At 36.7% G+C, this 22,047-nt stretch overlaps 1 protein-coding gene across 1 annotated transcript in view; it reads left to right on the top strand.

Moving 5' to 3' along the window:
- Window positions 1-20,281: 20,281 nt before the first annotated feature.
- The window catches only part of STIM2 (stromal interaction molecule 2), a 28,724-nt gene continuing 26,958 nt past the window's right edge, over window positions 20,282-22,047 (top strand). The window contains exon 1 of the mRNA XM_010290307.1: window positions 20,282-20,419. Coding sequence (XP_010288609.1) covers window positions 20,357-20,419 — 63 coding nt within the window. The 5' untranslated portion in view covers window positions 20,282-20,356. The remainder of the gene's footprint in view (window positions 20,420-22,047) is intronic.

The raw sequence follows: 22,047 nt of genomic DNA, 5'->3' as shown, positions 1-22,047 counted from the left end.
TCTGGAGCACAAGTCTTATGAGGAGCAGCTGAGGGAACTGGGGTTGTTCAGCCCGGAGAAGAGGAAACTGAGGGGAGACCTTATCGCTCTCTACAACTACTTGGAAGGGGGTTGTGGTGATGAGGGTGTTGGCCTCTTCTCCCAAGTAACTAGTGATAGGATGAGAGGAAATGGCCTCAAGTTGTGCCAGGGGAGGTTTAGATTGGATATTAGGAAAAATTTCTTCACCGAGAGAGTGGTCAAGCATTGGAACAGGCTGCCCAGGGAGGTGGTGGAGTCGCCATCTCTGGAAGTGTTCAAAAAATGTGTGGATGTGGTGCTTCAGGACATGGTTTAGGGGACATGGTGGCGTTGGGTTAGTGGTTGGACTTGATGATCTTAAAGGTCCTTTCCAACCTTAGTGATTCTGTGTGATTCTGTGATCTTTTTAATAAGAATGCCCCTAGCATCTTTCACTGGCAATATTTGGAATGAAAGAACATGACCACTGTTTTGGGGTGAAAAATAAGTGCATGATGGACCATGGTTTATGGTTCAAGGGAATGCTTTGCTGAGACCTCTGAGCTAATGTGAACTTTATCTGGGAATCTGCACAGCACCAGGCAGACCTCACTGCCCACGCTCAGCAGAGCTTGAAAGGCAGAGCTTAATGTACAGCACTTAGATGAACTACCACAGCAAGACAGCTTCAAGTATCACTCTGGCATTTCTGCCCTTGTGTTCATCAGTGTCTCTGATGGCATAAGGATGTCTTTGTACACCTAGAAACTTGTCTTGTCCCTGTGATGATATGTCTTTCATTCTCCTCTCCGCAATATCCTCTTTGAAGAAATAGTTTTCAGAAATTAAAAAAAACCCAACCAAAGAAAAAAAACCCCAAAACAGAACAGAAAATTGGTTCTTAACATTGTTTGGAGCAGTGTGTACGCGTGTGGAAATTACTTTGGCTGTTTCAGTAGAAAAAACTCTTAACTGATCAACAATGTCTAATTATGCACATCTGCCATTCTACTGCTGATAAAATGAGAAACTAACCAGGATGAACCACTGTAATGTTGTGGGTGGGAAGGATGAAGAGAAATAAATTGTTGACATTGCTTTTACCAAAAAAAAAAAAAAAAGTAGTTTTAAAAAGTGAAGAACTGAATTTTGAGAAGAGGGAAGTAGCGGTCTTTGTAGTGAAGTAAGAGAACTGATGACATAAACAATATTTATGGTTTAAAAACAAGTTAGGAAGATGCAGCAAGAAGATGAATTTGATATCGGAACATCAAAACTGTCTGACAATAGTTTGATCACACCCCTTTCACAGATGAGGAGATTGATGAGAAACTGGAATGAAAACCTCCTGACTTGAAATGAAACATGGAATACATTGAGAGAAAACCTGGAAATAGAAGAAGAATACAAGCAGAGTAGGGAATAATTACGTGTGATGAGGTAGCGGGAGAAAATGGGAAAAGCAGTAACCTAATTTTTTGTAGGAACTGATGGCATTGAAAGCAGAAAGTAACAAGTTATAGTTGGTTTTCTACTCATTTTTAAATATTAAGTTTGTGTATAGTAGGAATAAGCATCGTGTGCTTCTCCAGTTACCTTGGTTTACGTTATAATACTTGTCAGTAGTTGTAGCTATCTGGCAGTTTATGTAGTGTCTTGTAAACTTGTTTTTGTGCTAGATAACAAGTTGAGTATTTGGAGTACTAAATATTTCTGTTGCTTGTTCAAATCGTGCTGTTTTCCTGGCTGTGAATTGAGCATGCAAATCCACAGGCTGGTGGTTCTAGCCATAGACTGCTCAGTGATGTGCTAAAAGTGATTATGTTCGCTCTGCAAGTCCTGCCTGAGGCGTGTGCAAGCCGAGCTAACTATTTGCACCCATACAGAAAATCTCAAGACTGACTTATGAAATCAGCTTCCTGATTAGTTAATGACATACCACAGAGGCTTCAGCTTGTGCTGCAGTTTGTTTTTCTGTCTCGTGCTCGTGGAAGGGACCTTGGGGTGGCTGGGCAGTGGAGCTTTGGTCAGAGCAGGGAAGGTGCTAATGAGAAGAGGTAGGTTTCTGAGTCAGTTTGCAGCCCCGGAGGTGACAGGATGCAAGAGACATGGCTGAATGTTTGGCCCGATTTCCTTGTTTCTGTTAGAAGCCACACCTCAGAGAGGTTTCAGTCAGCCACATCTTCGTGTGGGTGGGTGATTCTCTAGAGTACAGAAACTGATGAATCAAACTAGCATACAGCGTGCGGGCAGAGCTGGGGTGGCACTGTGAGGTTTGGATCAAGATGCCAGGGGTGACTGAACAAATTCTGGACTCTGGCATTTTTTTGACAGAAAATGTAACATGGAACTGTTGCCCAGGTTTGTTGTTTTTAAATTGCCATTTGACTTAATTTGGATAGAGTTGAAAACCATCTCAAATTCTTCCCCCCCTTGTGGGTTTGGGCTACTGCAGGTGTTTTTCTTAAATAGATCAATGGGCCTGTGCTCAGTTACTGGTATATGAACTTGGCTTGTATCAATGTAGTTTATCATGCAGCAATACACATGGGCTTAAAAATAAAAGTATTGTGAGAAAAGGGAAGTCTTCAGAGGCCATTTGTATCAAGATGTCCCTGTGAAAAACTGCAGCTAAAATCCTGCTTGTCTTCATTTTCATTTTTATCTAGTTGCTTGCTTTTTGTTACTTTGGATATCTTTTATTTAAGAATTATGTACACACCCTCATGAGTGTCCTGTTTTTTGTGCATACATGAAGTATACAATTCTGACATGCTGATTTAATCTGAAAAGTGCAAGTGGGTGTTTAAACATATAAAAGATTATCTCCTTTTATGACAGCTGTCATCCTCTTGCTGTCTCTTTTTGGAGTTGTTTCAAATTGGCCTGCAGATAGGAAACCCTTTCAGGTAAGAAAATTGTGTGCTTGTGTTCATTTAAGGAGTTTTTTTTTAAAAAAAAAAAAGTGTATATATGATGTTGCATTTTATAGAGAGTAGGCAGGAATTACTTGTTACTTGTTTTTAGAATAAATGGAATACTTGCTTTTAGAGTAAAAGTATGTGAAAATGCATGTTCTGGAGCTGGGTGTGTAATTTTTTTGTTTGTTTAACAAATTCTGCAAGTTTTTGGCATTCTGTACTTGAAATAGTAGATACTTAATTTTTGCCTCAATCTAGTAGTCTTGCAATCTTGTCTATGGCTTTAAGATAGTGGTATAATATTTATTTTAATTGCCAAGTTAAAAGAATTCGTTTCTATTAATCAGGTTTTTTCTACAACAGATAATCCTTTGCAAGGGATCAGTAAATCAGTAGCTGTGTGATCTTGTATGAAACAAGGGAATTTAAAGAACTCCAGTATTTAAGTTTGTTTATTAAAACTTGGGTTGAAATAATTACACCTTTAAAAAAAAGGCAACAGAAAACCAAAGAACCTTTTACACAGTGCAGATATTAAAGTTTCCTGCCAGTAATTTACATTACCTATTTGCTTTTTTATTCTCAAACTTTGTACATTTAAAAAAAAAAAGCAAGCACAATGAAACCTGCAATTGTTTACACCAGTAAATTTAGTAAACTTAATGTTTGATATGTTGATTTTTCTATCAGTTTGCCGCTTGAGACTGATTTAAGGACTGCTACTTAAAAATATTAATAGCTCTACTTACTAGGTAACCTATTCCTGGCAAGCGTAAGACAAAAAGGTTTTAGTTAATTGCATTAAAGCCTACCTTTCAATAAAAAGTACTCAATTTCAGTGTGCGATTACATGGAACAGCTGATGCTGTCCAGAAAAGGTTGGAATGAATTCTTCTTGGAGTGTTCTGTTTAAGCCCTGAATTTGCTTCAGGGTTTGCACCTTCTGCAAGGTATTGCCATGGGTAGTTACACACAAATGAGCTCTGAGCTCAGTATTTTTCCTGTTGAGGTAGAACTTCTTTCAGTTTAAGAACTGAACTCTATTGGAATAGATTTGGGTACCTTTTCAGGGTGCTGGTTGCATTAATTCTGCATATCTCCTTAATTTCACTTCAATTTATCTGATTTTGGTTGCTTCTCTGCATTAGTGTGTTTCATATATGCAAACATTTCTACAGCTTTCCAGTCAAAATATGTGTGAAATCTAAGGTTACATATAATTATTTTTTGTGAATATATTGACTGTTTTTGTAAGGTGCTTTTGTTACCCTGCTCTAAGTAGATCAGTAAAAATGATTTACTATCTTATCTCCTTTTCTGCCTTTTCCACCCCCTTCTCTTTCCCTTTTCCCTTCTCCCTGCTGTTGACTGCAACTTCGCTAAGAACATCTTGAGTCTTACTTTTGATCAAGATTGTGGTTGTAGTGCAGCAACTTATGTAATACTTTTTCATAAATTACTTTTTCTGCTCATAAAAATGGGGAAAACATTTTGAAACAACCTTTTCTTTTCTCCCTTTTTCCTTCTGCATATGAAAATTGTTAACCCTTCTCAATTTTTAGCCTTAAGGTTCTGTAGGTGTCAATAAAGCCATTAAACCTTATTTTTTTAGGTGTTCATCCCTAGAGAATCTCAAATGTCTCATTTTTTCAATTGCTGAAGGGAAAGGTGAGGCTTCTTACCAAAACAACACTGAATCTTATTGGAACTTTAGAAAACTAACAGTATCAGAAAGTTTTGGGGGCGTGTGGTGTGTTGTGGTGTTTTTTTTTTTTTTTTTTTTGCTTTAGCCATGGCACAAATGCATAGACTTTTACAATAGATATCTCACTTAAAAGTATGTGTTGCCATTTATTTGGGGCTAGGCCATGTAAAGTAGAATTTTAGCTTTTTTGCCTTTGTATGATTGTGCATACAGAATGTCTCTTAATGTAAAAAGTAGTTCTTATGGAACTACAAGTTGCAAAGCAATGTTATACAACATAACGTAGTTTAAAAAAAAACAAACTAATTCTTGAACGAACATGCCTATTCTAGTTGTGATTAATTCTTTCTTCTGAATGGTTCTCACCCTATTTTCAAGTGCTGGGCTTCTACAGGGGTACCAATTCTTGACACCTTGTTCTCTTTATTGTCTTTCATCATGCCTTAAGTTCTGCTGAAACTCCTATCTCTTCCTTATGTACAGTGTATTGGTTTGAAGTGATGTGATGGTAAAAACATGCAGATTTTGCAAAAGTATTTCTAAGAAGCTGATTTGTATGCATGCATACAAAAATTTGTTACTATTGACATGAATACATACACACACTGAAAGGCAGTAAAACCTGTGCACAGATGTCAATGCTGTAAGATCCCATTTGGGATTTGGTCAGGGTTTTCCAAGGGTTACTTCAGGCCTGCCTTGTTCTTTCTTCTGTTTGTAATCGTTAGATATTTACTTAATACTTTGGGATGAAAATGTGGTGGGGTCAGAAACTTCTTTACAACAGCATGCTTTCTAGGAGCATCCTAGGATCATACAGTGAGGATACAATTAAGATTTCATAAATAAGTATGACTACTGGTATTACATTTTTATTTGTATTTGTGAGTTGGAGCCCTCAGTACTGGGGGCAGTTGTTATTCTAGAATCTGCCTTTCAAATGAGATGATAGAGATGCTGATTGAAAGGAACCCCTGGATGTCAAACTTGAGCTTTAAGCAAGAATGTTACCATGGGAAGAACGGGTCATCTGGCCAGCTCCTGAAAGCCTTTAAGTGTGAAGACTCCACATCCTCTGAGTAGCTTCCAATAGTGCTGCAACCTCCTCCTAGCAAAAAGGGTTCCTAATCTGACCCTCTCAGTGCATAATTTGACTGTCAGCCCATGTTATATGGTCTGCCTCTAGTGAGGATGGTTTTCTATCTGCTGTCAAGTAGTTAGCTGCAGGCTACTATTAGACCACTTTAGCCTTCTCTTCAAAAGACTAAACAAGCCCAGCTTCCTGAAAATCAGTGATCATCTTGAAATTATGTAGGAATGAAACTCTGTTTTGTTTTAATCCTAATAAAATTGAACAAGTTTATTGAGCACAAGATTTGGAAGACAAAAGTAGTAAAAGCATGTAGTATTAATGGATTCAAAATGAGCCTCCAAAACAAAAAAAGGTTGAGTATGTGTGTGTTCATGTGTATACATATGGTCAAACAATGCAACACTTCAGAAAAAAGTTACTTGAATATAGTAGCTTGTCTGTTGGCTTGTTGCAAAACTATAATCTGTTTCTGTATAGAAGATATTTAATGTTTTGGTTCAGTTTAAGTACTTCAGAATGTGCATTTTTGAAAGGATTTTTCTGCCTGGTGGTTATTAATGAGTTAGACCATCACGTATGAATAATAACCAGTAGGCTTTGGAGAGAAACCAGGTGAAATGTAGAAAGGTTCTTTCAGTCAACTGAGTTCAAGAAGGCATGTGAGCAGAAAATAGACTTATTTCCTGTTACTGCAGTGAGAAAAAGATGAAGAGTTTATGACTCAAAACATTTAACAGCTTACTGTTTCTTGAGAGTGAGTATTATCTTGCATGAAATAGGGAATTAGTAGCTCACAGAGAAGTAAATTTGTAGACTTGTTTAAAAGAAAGTTTTCAAATTGTATTTCTGATATGCCTAGATGGAAGACTTTTTTCTTTAATGCCTTGACACTTCCTCCTTTAAATAAATCTTAGTGTTTTAGATACCAAAGTTAAATTTTAAAGAAAAGAAAGGAAGGAAAAATTGAGAACTTAATTGCTAAGCTAGTAGGGTAGTGGCTCAGTAGCATAGTCTGTCTGGTGTTGGTTGTTTGAATGTTATCATAGGTAAAGGAAGTGAGAAAATAAGCCTACAAGAAAGCTGTTGTCTTACAATATGGTGAGTGTACTAAACTTTCAATTTTTGATGCTACCACTTTAAAGTAACATGTTAAAATCATGGTTTTCAAGGTTGGATTCAGTTCTCTTCTTGTAATAGCCCCATCTTTGTCACATATACAAATGCTGCTGTTCTTTGATCTGTCCTAAGCATGTGTTTAAGACTTTTGGTTAATGTTGTTTCCCGAGTGGAGTTTTTCTGAGTGTATTCTCCTAGTTTGAAATCTTTTGATTAATTTTTTTATAATGTTAACCAAGTCAGTTTAAAAACACTTTTTTGTTTTACAATTTTAGAGGTAATGTCGCTTGGGTTTGATTTGGTATTGGTAGTAAAACTTGTGTGAGGAGAACTTCAGCAAACATTCTAAATGTCAGAAGAGTGCTTTTATCTGTTTTCATGTTAACTAGAAACTTCTCCATGTGTTAACTTTATATGAGTTAATTTAAATATTACTAAAGAAATGAAACTTAATGAAAGGAGCAAACAGTTTCCTTTGTTTTAATAGAGTAAATAGAGTGCAGCTCACTGTTATGGAGAATAAGGCATAACTGTGTTACCCATTTTCTGGTATCAGCCGCATATTGATTGTGCTCAGTATTCCTCAGAAATGCAGAATAGAAAAACATTGTCCCCCTGCCCCCAAGCAGATGGTATAAAAATTACTTTAAAAGGGTTACAGACAAAAACAGATTTAAAGCGAAGATTTATAACCTACAAATCATTGTGTTAACATAGAAAAAATTAAAACATTTATGCTGGTTGACAGGTGTGGCTGACATGGAATAGTTGGGTTTTGGATGTTAACTTTGTCGGGTATTGCATTTAGGGCATGAGAATAGACCTTGGAGATAAAGCCTATAGAATGTATGTTCCTTACATTTGATTAAACCAAAGCAAAATGACAAAGTAGAATAGTATTACAAAACATGCTTCTCTTTGAGATGCTAAGGAAGAACTTCAGATGTGTTTTATTGTCGATGGAGGCCATAAACCAGCAATAGAAAACCTAACAACAAGACAGAAATCCCAACATATTTGGAAACAATCCAAATTTAGTAAAAGTGTTTTTTCTCTGTTCTATTTGTAGAATTTCTTCCATTTTGCACAGAAACAGAAATGTCTCATGTGAAATTAACTTACTGGGGTTTTTGAAAATGGGATCTAATTGAATGTACTGAAGTAGAATTAATCTTTCATGGTACTGGTTTGCTTTTGCTTATGCTTAATGATGGGCAGGTGGCTTTTTTAACTTTTGGAAGTTACTTTGTTTTTGATATTGAAAATGATGTACTGCTGGTATGTGGTGATATTTGATGTATTAAAAAACGTAATGTAGCGGAAACACTTATGTCTGTTGGAATTTGGCTGTGTGCCTGTTTTTCTACTGTCTGTTGCAGGGAGCAAATAGCAACAGAAGCTTTGGTAATTCTGTGCATGAGATACCCGGTTTCATTTGCAGTATGTGTCCAACAGAGTTAAAAAAAAAAAAAAAAAAAAAAAGAGGATATTATTTTTCATGCTTTAGCCTTTTCACATCTGATAGATACAAATCAATATTAGTGTTTAAAGTCTTACGCAAGACTTTAAAATATATGTTGAAATGTTATGTTTACATATGCTGTATGTATATATGTCATAAAGTACCTGTAATGACTCTTGTAAGTAAAAGTAGTCATTCTCTGGGAAAAGCTTACTGCCCTTTATTTCATCTTGATTTTTCCCAATGTATGTCAGGAACATACACTGGGATGTAACTGAGGACTTAAGAGTAGATTATGTATCTCTTAATGTAATTGGTTACCTTTAAAGATATACCAATATTCTTTTACAGTTGGTTGGTTGTAACCCCAATTGTCACAATGCTAAATTTTAAAAGATCTTTATACCTTTTTCTTTTTTACTTGGAGTTTTCCATAAGTATCTTCCTGGCTGTTCTTCTCTTAAGAAAACTGTTGTCTTGTGCTGCCAATAATAAAAATTTTAAAAAGCCTCTAAACAAAACAAAAAAACCTGAAGCCAAACTCACTGGGTTTATGTAGCCACGTGTCAGAGTTTGTCAGCTTTGGGACATTTCCTGTTATGTTGCTTTCTTACTGTCCTGTGTATTGAATTCTCAATGCATGTTCTGTCTTCTAGCTTTTGGAAACTAGTCAAAAAATTTGAGCTTGAATGAAAGAACTACCTAAATTATAGCAATATTTGGGACAGACATGCACTTAGCAGGCACCTTGAGCTTGCTAGTGTAAGTTTGTAGAGATGAGGTGTCTCTGAAGACCTACTGTGTATGATGTGGGCTGACTGCAGCCAAAGTAGGCTACTTCTGGAGCATGTGACTTCTCTAGGCTTGTGGGGGGAGCCTTGGAGAAAGGACAAATTCTGAGCTTGCCAGCACTGGTGTTAGAAACTGTTTTGTCAAATCTTGTGGAGTGTTTTATTTGTTTGCTATTATTCCAACTCCTGCTATTGTGTTACAAGAGTCTGTTTTAGGTTTTATAGGCCACAAAATCTCCTTGAAAAAACACAGATTGCTTCAAGTAGAGAATTCAATGTTGTATTTGAAGTCCAGCCATGATGTTAACTTGTTGCAGGTAAATATGTAGATAAATTTTCCACTTGATAGGTGTTAATTGCAGCAAGTAGTCTAAGACACAGCTTTTTTATCCTGTGCTTCCTATTAGAGAAAACAATAATCTAAAAAAAGGAGCTGGAGTTTTCCGCCCAGGTAGTGTAGATGTTGTTCCATGGCATTAATTCCATTTTTCAGTTTATTGCTCACCGACTGCGGTGCTGGCTAGATTCAGTTGTAATGTGGGACATGTCAGGACCAGGGTTTACCAGCAGCATTGGCTATAAAGTGTGGTTCTGCCTGCTTCTGCATGGGTTTCCTCTTCCTCCCTCTGTGCCTTTGCTGTCACAAGTGTTTGTGCAGGCATATAGAGAACCAATTCAGGCAGAATTAGTTTCCTTAGTCTTCCTGCAGCATGATTGCACGAATGTGCTTATGTTGGTACAAGGAAGGGGATAGTAAGGGGACAGGAATGAATGGTGAGGGCATGAACAGTTAGGAACACATTTAGCATTAGTCTTTGGCTGCTTCTGTTTTAGAGCATGTGTGAAATTATTGCCTTGGCTCTTCCTCACATCCTGAATATGCTCATGCTGTTTGGGAGCAACTGACTGTATTTGAAGCTGTACAAGCAGTATTTGGCAATGTGCATTGTTCAGGCAAATGTAGAGTGTTCAGGAACCTTACGGTTTTCCTTTGAATGTGACCTCTTGAGATTTTTCTAGAGGTGGAAGACTAGTACTTTTAAACTCATATGCAAATTCTAGCTAACATTTTTTAGGAAGAGCCATGTGTTTGTAGTATGAATTATATATATATATTTTTAAACAGAATCAGAGATAATTCTTTCTAACACTACATGACCTACTCTAAGTTTTGGAGTTCTTGTTTAATTGAACTGAGTTTCCTCTTTTTCTACTCTGCGTGATTTCAGTGCATGACTTTGGGCACAGTGTGGAGTGTTCAGTGTGTGCTCATTGTGTAAGAACTGGCTTCTATTTTATTGACAACTTCAACAGCTAAGGAATACATATTGGAAAACGATACCATTTGCTACTATTTTCATGGGCCCCAAAACACGTTTATCAAAATGGTATCAACCAAGGTGTATCTAAGATATGTGCAACTGTGGTTTATTCTAACATTCTGATAATTGTAAATATCACTATCTGGGTTAAGTTTGAGCAATAACATAATGATGATATATTACATCCAAAGAAGTGTGACTGTAATTTTTTTACATGTTGAATTTTTTTTTTTAAAGGTCTCTTTAGATCTTATTTGTATCAAATAAGCCAAGGTGAACTGAGACACCATCAGTAGATTTGTCAGCCCAGTTTATCACTTGGTGAAATTCATCATGAGAAAAATATTTAGCAGCATATTAGTAGGGGCAAAGCTGGCAGTTGTGCAAGCTGGAATTGGATGTGAGTGCTAACTGCAAAGCAGTTCATGTAAGCTTCTGGAAGTAGGGTTGTCCTTAACTAGATAGCAATCTGCACTACTGAATCTTCACAGAAGCTAACAGGACTATTTAAAGAAACTGATATCTATACATCCTTAAAATCACTGATATGTTGAATGGTGCTAAAAGGAAGTGTTTCATTACGGTGTTATTGATTAAATAAAATGAATTTATGCACTCAGTGCCTTTGCATTTCTGAAAGTGTAAACATTGCATAGGCTGACAAATTTAATACTCAAATGCTGGAAACTTAACAGATTGTGTATTTAAAAAATAAAAATGCCCTGATTCTAAGCTTCCTTTATTGTAAGTACAAAGTTACATATTTTTAATTTAGGTTTCAGTTGTATAATTCTGATATGCTCTCCTAAAGTATAAATACATCCTGACAACATGTTGTTACAGGAACTCTGAGGGAACTGACGATGCTACAGATGGTGCTCACAGAGGATTAAATTTGATTCCTTGGTTAGAACAGTTAATAATATACGTACTAGATCAGATGGTGTAGAAGACTGAAGTAATTCAGTAATGTCAGCAATGTCATGCTTACATGCCTGATTCATGGATATAGGATATGATTATGAATCACATGTGGAAACAAATATATCGGACGAAAAACTGGTATGATTAAAAGTATAAGTTTAAAGATATATATAATTTTATAAGCAGATAATTACTACGACTTTAATACACAAGTTATAATTTTAACATATTTAAGTTTATTTGAAAGTGTAAGGTTTTAGGTCTTAAAAGATGCTTTTTTTTATCTTAAAACAACATCTGTAAAACTTTTTATGCCATTTTACTAAACTTAAAAAAAAAAATTATGTGAAGTGGTAAAATTCTTTTCAAGTGCCCCCTGTTCTTTTTCATTCTAAGAAATTGTGAACTAACATTTCAGCATGAAAGGAGTTTGTAAACTTTTAAATTATTAGCTATATTATCATGATGGTTGTATTCTGCAGATCACTGTCTTCCAGAAATGAATTTAGTGGCTCACACTCTGCTTTGCTTTTGAGCCATATCTGAATAGAAACTAGTACACTGGATATTAACTATACACTTTCACCAGGAGGCTAAAGATCAGGCTTCCAGATTAATGCACAGCAGAGGTGTTAACAAGCATGGAATTCCAAGCAAGATGATGAGGGTTGTTTCATCTTGAAAACAGTTACTAGGAAGTCTGCTTCAGAAATCACACAGACATATTTCAGTCATTTGAAGGTCACCTATAAATCGTTTTTTTTTGATTTCCTGACCAAATTAAGAAAGTGACTTAAATTCTATACTACTGTTATTCCTTAAGATTTGACAAATTCTTGGGCAGATTGAAGTATATGATCAGGGATATACTTTTTCATTCTTTTTCAGCTTTCTGACATTAGAAAAGGGAGAAAGTTGTTAGAACAGCAGAAAAGAACTAGCCAGACTGTGCTGGTTTTGGCTGGGATGGAGTTAATTTTCTTCATAGTAGCTAGCATGGGGCTAGGTTTTGGGTTTGTGCTGGAAATGGTGTTGATAATTCAGGGATGTTTTAATTATTGCTGAGCAGTGCTTACACAGAGTCAAGGCCTTCGCTGCTCCTTACCCCACCAGTGAGAAGGCTGAGGGTGCACAAGAAGTTGGGAGGGGACACAGCTGGGACAGCTGACCCCAACTGACCAAAGGGATATCCCATACCATATGGCGTCATGCTCAGCATAGAAAGCTGGGGGAAGAAGGAGGAAGGGGGGGGACGTTGAGAGTGATGGCATTTGTCTTCCCAAGTAACTGTTACGCGTGATGCAGCCCTGCTTCCCTGGAGATGGCTGAACACCTGCCTGCCCGTGGGAAGTGGTGAATGAATTCCTTGTTTTGCTTTGCTTGTGTGCGCGGCTTTTGCTTTGCATATTAAACTGTCTTTATCTCAAACCATGAGTTCTCTCACATTTACTCCTCTGATTCTCTCCCCTACCCTGCCATGGGGTAGTGAGTGAGCAGCTGTGTGGGGCTTAGTTGCTGGCTTGGGTTGAACCATGACACAGACCTAAAATATATAAAAAGCTTGGGTGTATGTTGTTATATGTGCTTAGATGTGTGTTATGCGTTAATTGTCACTGAATATATATGAATACACATCTGTAGTTTATTTCATCAGCTTAATTAATGTTCTCTTGACAAATAAATTCAAATAGTAAATTCAGTCCTGTTTCTTTAGAGCTGTAACTTCTAAACATGTAGGGGATGTAAGGCAAAAATACCGACTGTCTTGTTCATTTTGTCTGAGTTACGCGTGTGTTTTTATTCCAGGTGAAGTTATGAATTTAGGTCATCTTTGAACCTATGTAAATTTGTTTTTTCTTGGAGCTATTCTGTTTTTAGATGTTGTTAATTACTCTCACGTGCAAAGAGTACATCATGCCCTTTTAAAGGTGCATTCAGTAGTCTTCACTACCAAAGTAAGATACATAGATGAAAACTTAGACTTTAAGCTGCATTAAATATTTGCCTTCTTGACCTTGTACTAATAAATATAAATTGAGACAGACTTTCCTATTTTCCTATTTTTTTTCAGTATTTTCCTATTTTTTCCTTTCCTTGCTGAGAGTAGGTATCAGACACCAGGCATTTTTTTTTTTTTAACTGAATATTGATACGTGTTTGTAGGTTTGTATAGAAGTATCGTTAAAGTACAAGTAAGGTTGGAAGGAGGCAAAACCAGAGAATTTTCGATGGCTTGCGTAAGATGCATCTCCCAGTTTCCTCTCACCCTGCTTTGTTAGGGTTGGCAGGCGTTCCTCTTCTAAATCAGTCAACTTTGACCATTGTATACAATAATTGTCCAACTTCCTCTTCCCTTCAAACTGTGTCATTGCTCGGGGAGGGTGTGGGAAGGAGATGGAAAAGCCATGAATCCATGTTCCTGACTTTTTTTTTTGTGTAGTCAGAGCAGTGTTGTAACTTAATTATTAATTTTCTAACAGTCTAAATGAGGTGTTTATACTGCCACTTTGTCTTGTCAGAATAATCCTTGACAGGATTAATGTATTGAAACCCCTTTTTGTAACTTCCTTTTTAAGCAAGCATTGCTGATTTGGGATAGCTGTTTTTAATGCGTTTAAACCACAGCAAAATTAAATGTGACATAACATTTAATTCTCTAGAGAATTACTTTTGTATCTTTTCCTTTGAGTAAACATTTTTATTGCTATGAAGTTCTTAAATAGTTTTCTAAGATAATGTATGATGTTTTGAATGTCTTAACAGATGATCAGAAGGTTTACAGTGTCTGCTGTTCTGCAGCTTGTTTCAAAACTTTTTATCTAAGAAAGATGAGAAAAGTGTTAATCAAAACCTGTCTTAACACTTGATTTTTCTAATAGCATTATTTAACTGTATTTCTGCTTTAAATAACCACCTCTGATTTCACTGTGGGGTGTTTTTTTTTGTTTTTTTGAAATTTAAGTTCAGAATTAGACAGCTTTTTTGTGGGTGTGGAGAAAACAGAGATGAGCTAATGGTGATTTAAGGAAAAATCAAAGCCTTTCTTGCCTCATCAAGTTTCATGTTTCTATGTGGGGAAAAAACAATTTGCATACATTAAAAGATACTGAAATATCAGAATATATGGACACTTCTCAATAGTGACAAAGCTAGGTTTGGATCTCATGCAAAGATCACTTGTATACATATTGAAGTAGTAATGATTTATTTTAAGGTTATTTGAAATGTTATTTTTTTTTAATTCAAGGATGTTTAGTGGATTTTAAAAGAATTATGGCAGCTTTCATGGAACTCAACCGCAAATAGTTGTGGTGGTGTTTTTTAAATTAACTGAAGTGTTGCCAGTCATTAAGCATTACACATGTATTCAGTAAAAAGTGCTTCAGATACCAGACTTTAAAGTCTGGAGTTCCATCTTATCTGTTGTTACTGCATGAGTTTATAAACACAATTTCAGAAATTACCTCAATTTCTGATATGAAGTAGCAGAAAAGCTTAATGTGAAACTTTGTTTTTAAATTCTTTGGCGACAACAATGTCCTGAATCTCCTTTCCTGTTGCACTCCCTTCCTCTGCTGTCATTAGTATTATTGCGTTTTTCTCTTCAGGAAGATCACTTAAGTAACATCAGTGTTGTGATTAGAAGATAAGTGTATTCTGCCCTTGCTGTAAAAATTTTGTCTGCTTTTTTAAATGTTTTTAGTGGAGAGATGTGCTGCAATTGATGAACTTTATTTTTTCCACTCTGATCATTTAAATAAGTGTCACAAATGACATTGTCAAGTTAACTGTTATATCCTGCTCAGCCTACTTGCCATATGGAGGAGTTTAATTATTAAGAGTAGGAGTGATTTGCTTTGGGAGCTTTTAATTGAAAGATTAAACAAAGCTCACTCTGAGGCTGTCTCTTCAAGCATTTGAAGGTTTTAATGACACCTTATGTAAGGATATAAGATAAAAGCAACGTGTTTCTTGTTTTTACTGTGAATAGCTGTTTTGAACATCTGGTGAAATTCTTGAAAACACTTGCTTTTCAGTAATTTCAGTAATCCCTACTGTACCTGACATTCAGATTTGTATTCAGGTCTTTGAAAAATCATTGTTCACTTACAGATTGTTGTTTTTTTTTTTTTTTTGCCTTGAAAGGAATCATATTGAATGGATGAAGAAACTGTAATGTATTAAAGTACAGTGTAAAACTAAAGCACACAAGAAATGTGAGGAAATAGAAATCCTAGTTAGATGAAGATACATTTGGCAGGGAGTGGGAATATTGTGGCCACCTGCTTTGGCTCTGGAAAATGGAAAGAAATTCTACTTATGTTATCATGGCTTGCTGAAATATAGTTATTTTAAGCTGAGAGTATGTACATAGGAAGCTGACATTTGTGTGTAGTGCTTGCCTTTTCTGTGAGGCTTCCCTTTATCCCAGATGGCTTCTTAGGAATAAGGAATCATAAAACTAGCAGAACATGGTACTCTCCTGAATTCATCAGAAAAAAGCAGTCACAGAAACACTGTGGACTTCCATAGGACTACCATATGTTAGCATAAAAAAAGTGCTCTTCCTTCTTGGTGAACACTGAACAACCTTACAGAACAAAAATGATGTGTAGTAGCCAATCTCTCCAAATAACTCCCAACTGCTAAGCTGCTTTGAGTGAACTAATTTATATTGTAAATTTGCAGGTGTGTGTCTGGTTCCAGGTACCTCTGAAAATCCCGTGTCCCTGTATTCTTTAAAAGGCTCTTTGAGGCATGGAAAAGACTTAAGGGCTCTGGTGCTTTGGAGGCCAAATTGGAACTGCAAACACTTGGCTAGGGTCCCTCTGACACAGGCTTTGGCACAGTCACAGCTTTTATGCTCCGGTGTCCATATGCTTAAAGGGGGTGCGTGAGAGAACTGCAGGATTATTAGCTATTTGTTGGTCTGTCAGTCCTTTTCATTCTGAAGTTTGTTATGGTCACAACAGTTTAGGGAAAAGTAAATGCAGGATAGGTGAAAGACTGCGAGGTGCATATACCCTTTTGCTTTGGAACGATTTCTAATGGTGTATTCCTAAAATAAATTTCAAGGGCTTTGCTGACATGAACACTTTAACATATATTGGTGTAATTAATTTTCCTTAATGGCTTGTGTTGTCAGCATCACTTTGTAAGTTTAGCTCCTTCTTAACTTACCTTCAAGAGATGGGATGAAAAAGCCATGATTCTAAAGTTTAGGATAATTTTGAACTGAAGTTTTTCATGTGTCTCGACTTATTTTAGCCTCATTGAAAAACAGAGAAGAGGGAAAAGAAAAAAAGAAAAGCAAGGGAGGGGAAAAAGAAGAAGAAAGTGCTAAGTGTTACTTTCTGCTTATATGTAAATACAGTTTCCTGTATAAAGGGTTGGATAACTCTGTACTTGGTTCATTATCAAACGGTCTCCATGCAACTGGTCTGTACCCATGGCTTTGTGTGGCTCCCTGGACTGGTCAAGACTACTTTCTCCTCTTGCCGCAGAGCTAAGAGGCAGTTACTGAGCTACTCAAGGCAGGAGGAGGGTTTGGTTCAAAAGCCTCTGCCAAGTTTGTTGAGCCATCAATCTGACATTTAATTTTTTAGTAACAAATTTTCTCCTTATCATGACCAGAAGTTCTGAAAGTTCCTCACTTCCAAGCAATGTTAAAAACTGGGTTGTGAAGTAAGTCCTGCCTAGAGTGACATATGGTGTGCTTGTATGCCTCTAGTCCACCTCATCTAAACTGTACCTCTTTTGTTTGCTTTGCTAATTCTTCTGTGCTGTTTATTAAAGGAAGGGTGAAATTCCAAGCTATCAAGTTCACTCCTTGAGTGAACTTCTTGGTATCATCTCTGTGCTCTTTCCTGTCATGATGATTTTTGATTAAGTGTATTTATGACAACACGCCAGACTAGGAGAGAGAAATTGGTCCAGACACTAAATTAAGTTTGTCCTTAAAATACAATAGAAGAGTTGGAACCCCAGAACACCCTTAATAGGGTGGATTCAAAGTGAAAAATAACTAGTCTTACAATTTGTTGCGGGGCCTCAGGCTTATTTTTATGGTGCTTACTGTTTATTGAAATTTTTCCTCTTGGCTTTTATATTAATTGAGTGTTTCAGAAATTTCTAACCATATTTCATCTAGTATTAATTTGAATTGTTTCTGCTGTGCAAGTGAGACAAAATACTGCATTTTAGAATCTTCTGCAAAGTTGCAGATTATTGAATTTCCATCAGCTGTTTTTGGATTTGGTAGGGCCCTTTAGATATGCTTGTGAAATGCATTTCACTTATTTTTTAGGCTGTGGCTTTGTAATTTGTTTTTGCTTTGAAATTGTTCTCTGAAGAGGGGGATGACAAGTGTTGTCAGTGTGAGAATGTTTAATTTTACCATACGTAAATAAGCTTGATGGTATATCTGGATTCTGTTGAGAGGGGTTTAATTTTTATTATTACAGTCAAGATATGGTCCTACTCCATGTTTCTTGATCCCAAAAGGAGCAATTTGAACTGTATCGTGTCTTAAGAGCGAGATCAAATATTGCTGGAGCCAGCACATGGGACATCCAAAGCACAAGCAGCCTGTTTACTTCTCTCAAGAAAAGCCATAGCTCTTTAAAGCACCTTCATTCTTAAATAACCAAAAAGGGCATATTTAAGATAAATAAGTACTCTGAAGAAACTGATCAATCTCAGTGTTGAGAAAATGTACTCTGAGAAAACCTTTTTGATTTGAAAAGCTGGGCTTTCAGCTGAAAAAAACAGAAAAGCATTTGAGTCGATGCTTGCAAACTATGTGAACACTTTATCTGATGTTTTCTTCTATGTAAGAATAGAACTAATTACAGATTAGAGAAAGTTGGGTGTGTTTGAAGGACCTGTTTATCTGTTCTGACAATTACGCTTTCTTCTACCTTAAAATATAGTGTAGATCTAATCCTGCAGCACAAAGATGGTTCTTCTGATATCTTACTCTATTTAGAGTAGTGTCATATTCTTTGTTTGTGGCTATTGGAATTTAATCATTAGCAGGACTTTGAGGTGAGTCATTACTATTGCAAGGGAAGCCTTTCTACACCAAGTACTCTGTATTAGAGGGATAAAGTCCTTAGACACCCCAATGACAGTAACTTTTTCATTGCAAGGCAAAAATCTGAAGTCTGAGTTGTGCAAATTAAACCTTTTCTAATGAAACAAAGGTGGACAAATAAAATAGATTTTTTTTTTAATGTAAAAAAATTACTGTTTTACTTTTTTCAAGAGCCGTTGGTTGCATTCCAAAGCTGAAAACTATTTGAGGTTGGCCTGGTTTAATGTGTAGTAATCTGTCTTTCTGATTTATACGAAGTGGTTCTAAAAACAGCATCTCTCAGTTCTGGAGCACTGTCAGTGAGGTGTTTGGTTTCTTTTTTCTGTGTGTTTGGGGTTTTTTTTGTGGTGTTCTTGTTTGTGTGTTTTCTTTATTTTTAATTGATACATGGGCACAGATAACAGGTAACTGTTAACTCCTGTATAATAAAACTGGTGTATAAAGTAAGAATGCATTGACTCATGCCTAGCTGTAGGGATCAGTCCTGTTAATATGCATCTGAGATTCCAGCTATGCCATGGCTGCTACTTTTGTACTTCTGCTTTGTAGCCTTAAGCAAGATGAGTCTTACCAGCATCCATTATTTTTGATTATTTTAAAATTTATAATAAAGACAGAAAAGCAGACTCATGCCATCTCAATTGGTATGGAAATACTAATGCAATACATTCATTTTTCTGAGCAAACTCTTGATCCTATCTGTTGCTATATGTGCTTCCTTTTCATTACTCATATAAATGAGCCTTTAATAAATTCTGTAGTAACATGAAAGCTTAATCCTTTGATAGACTAGAAGAAGCAAAATTGCTCATGCTGCCTCAATTTGTATTTGCATTGATATGGTTGAAATGGAGTGTACCAGTTTATGGGACTAGTCAATGCTTTTTTGTAATGGCTATTACAGTGGGAAGTCACTGTCTTATTAAGGCCGAACTTTCGAAAAATGATTTCTGTATCCTTCTCCACCTTCTGTCCTTTGTGGTGTTCGATACATCAGCATTAATGAAATAGCTAGCTATTAGTTAATGCCAAGGTCTATGAAGGACCTTTAATGACGGTTGATCATCATGCGTTGTAGAATTTCGCAGCATTTGGCATGTGCTTTGTGGAAGGGGAAGAACAGAGATATTAAAATCTGACATGGTGACACCAGAGCCATCAGATGTGCACAAATCATGAGCCTTCAGTAATGAATGCAAATAAAAATGTACTATTTTTGACCCAGAATCCTGCTCCACAGTGACTCTGCTGTTTTTGATCAGAGCACACAGGACTGAGATATTATGTATTGTTATCAGTTTAATTTTCTTTGTGGTGTGCTTTCTTCTCTTGCAGCCCTTCTTAAATATTTTGCATTCAGCAGTACTCTGTACTTTGAACTTGATATGCAGTGTGGTTACCACCCCTTTGTTTGTGAAGCTACTACATGACAATTTTTTCCTCTTCCTCCACTGCTCTTTTTAGCCTAGGCTTTCAGAAAGGAGGTTGGAAAATGCAGTGACTTCACTTGCTATTGCAGTGATTACATTACTAAAGGGTGGATGATAGGTAGAAGAAAAGGTGGAGATAGCAGCTATGGGGCGGGGAAAAAAAAAAAAGCCATGAGTCAACCTATTCCAGACTATTCTTTGGTCTTCCTTCCTGGATAAAAAACCCCCTGATTCTCTCCACTCTGCACTGCTTCCCCCCCGCCGCCTTATTATTTTACAGCTAAATTTGACATCCATGACCTGCTGGCTATGTGCAGTGAAGTACATGTACACATACAGAAATTTAAGCCCTTTCTCTTAGGAGCTTTATATTCTAGAATTACGGTAGCTAATATTTCTGTTTTGTTTTTTTCCCCTCCTCACTTTAGATCCCTGCAGTTCACTCAGCCCACCGTGCTTTACTGAGGAGGACAGATTCAGCCTAGAAGCTCTCCGCATGATCCATAAGCAAATGGATGATGACAAAGATGGTGGTATTGAAGTAGATGAAAGTGATGAGGTAGGAATAAAAAGCCTTCACTTGTGCACACATGAGGTCTGTCTGTCTTTTCCCCTGTTTAATATAGCTGCTCTTTATGTTCCAGCACTTGAGTAGTCATTGTTTTTCTTAGTTCAGCCCTTCCCACAGCCAAATGTGGAAGGAAAGTCCAATTTCTAGAATTGCGTGAAAGACTATTACTGTCCATTGTTCTAGCCTAAAGAAAAGTTTTATACGACTGTGTATAAAAGTGGTTATTTTTGTGATTAATGTAGGAAGTAGGTAAAAGGTGTTGGTATAGCTTGCAATGAGGTATCTAGGAGTTGATGTGATCTGCTGCCTGGTATTTGACTTTCTTTGCTTTAAGGTTTTCATGCTTAAGGCATTGCTGGGCTTTCCCGTTTACCTTAGATCTGCTCCAGGCACTTCATGGTGCAAAACAGTACCTGTTAGCAGTTTGGAAAGCTTTCTTATGTGTTTTTGCTTACATTTTATGGGCAAGTAGTAATCACTTCCTGCTGTAGGCTAGTTGTAGATTAAGTCCTGTGAACTAAGGAAGGTTATTAAGACCTGTCTGAAGCTTTTTGTGATTGTGCTTGAATGGGTTTTGTAGGCAGGCTCCTGGTGGTCTTGCCTTTGCACCTACTTGACTTTACATCAGGATTCTTGAAATTACTGGGTAGGAATGGAAATATCCATGTAGTTTCATTGTTCTTGCTCCTTTTGCATTCTGGCAGTTGTCAGGGGCAGGCTTGAGAAAGGAAGGGGAGTGAAGATGTCCCCTCATCTGTGCCCTAAAAATGGGGGTATTGCCATTTGGTTCTGAAGCCCATTCTTACTGGAGGTAAGAAGCCTGTCCTCACTGGAGGCTAGAAGAATCTAGCCCTGATTTCCGTGTTGTGTTTTTTGTTTTTGGTTTTTTTTTTTTTTTTTTGTTTGTAACATCTCAGGGAAGATTGTTGCCCCTGAATGATGTAAGTTGCGAATCGTCACTGCAAAGTTTAATGTGATGGTACTTACTTTTCTGTGTGGCAATGTACAAACAGCATCAACAGTGATTGATGCTTGTTCATTCAAGTTTTCTGAAGGAATACAGTACAATGGAGAGAATGATCCAGAACAAAATAATGTATTTTTAAACTCTGGAGGAAAAAATCTGCTCTGTACCTTGGGGAGTGTCATGGTGAGGTAGTTCAGGTGCTGGAAATAGTCTAGATCTGTTATCCCAGAATGCTTGTTTATTGTCATTAATGTTTGGGACAGGCACAGTGCAGTCTGCAAACTGAAACATTAGTGATCAAGTGTGAGCTTTCTAAGGAGCTTCTCAGCATTGTGTGTTTCTCTTGAGTTGTGCTGCATTTGTTATACATGAAAGTTAAGAAAATTAAAAGAAAATACTGAAATATTTATATGTTGGAAACTTTTTATTAGTATTAAAAAGATCTGTCCTGGTTTCCAGTGGACCATCTTTATATCTGACCTTAAGTTTCTTCCTGTTCCAGAGGAATGTTGGGATAAATCCAAGCGACAAAAGCTACTCTTAAACCTGTTAAAATGATTGAAATTGGAACAGTTCATAAGGACTGCTGTTATAGCTGGATTAATGACATGAGTGAAACTGTTTAAACTACTCACTGTGCATAAAATAA

This window comes from Phaethon lepturus, unplaced genomic scaffold (assembly GCF_000687285.1).
Source record: "Phaethon lepturus isolate BGI_N335 unplaced genomic scaffold, ASM68728v1 scaffold3907, whole genome shotgun sequence".
Taxonomy (NCBI): Eukaryota; Metazoa; Chordata; class Aves; order Phaethontiformes; family Phaethontidae; genus Phaethon; species Phaethon lepturus.
Note: the sequence above shows the minus strand (reverse complement) of the source record. Positions and strands in the feature narration are given on the sequence as shown.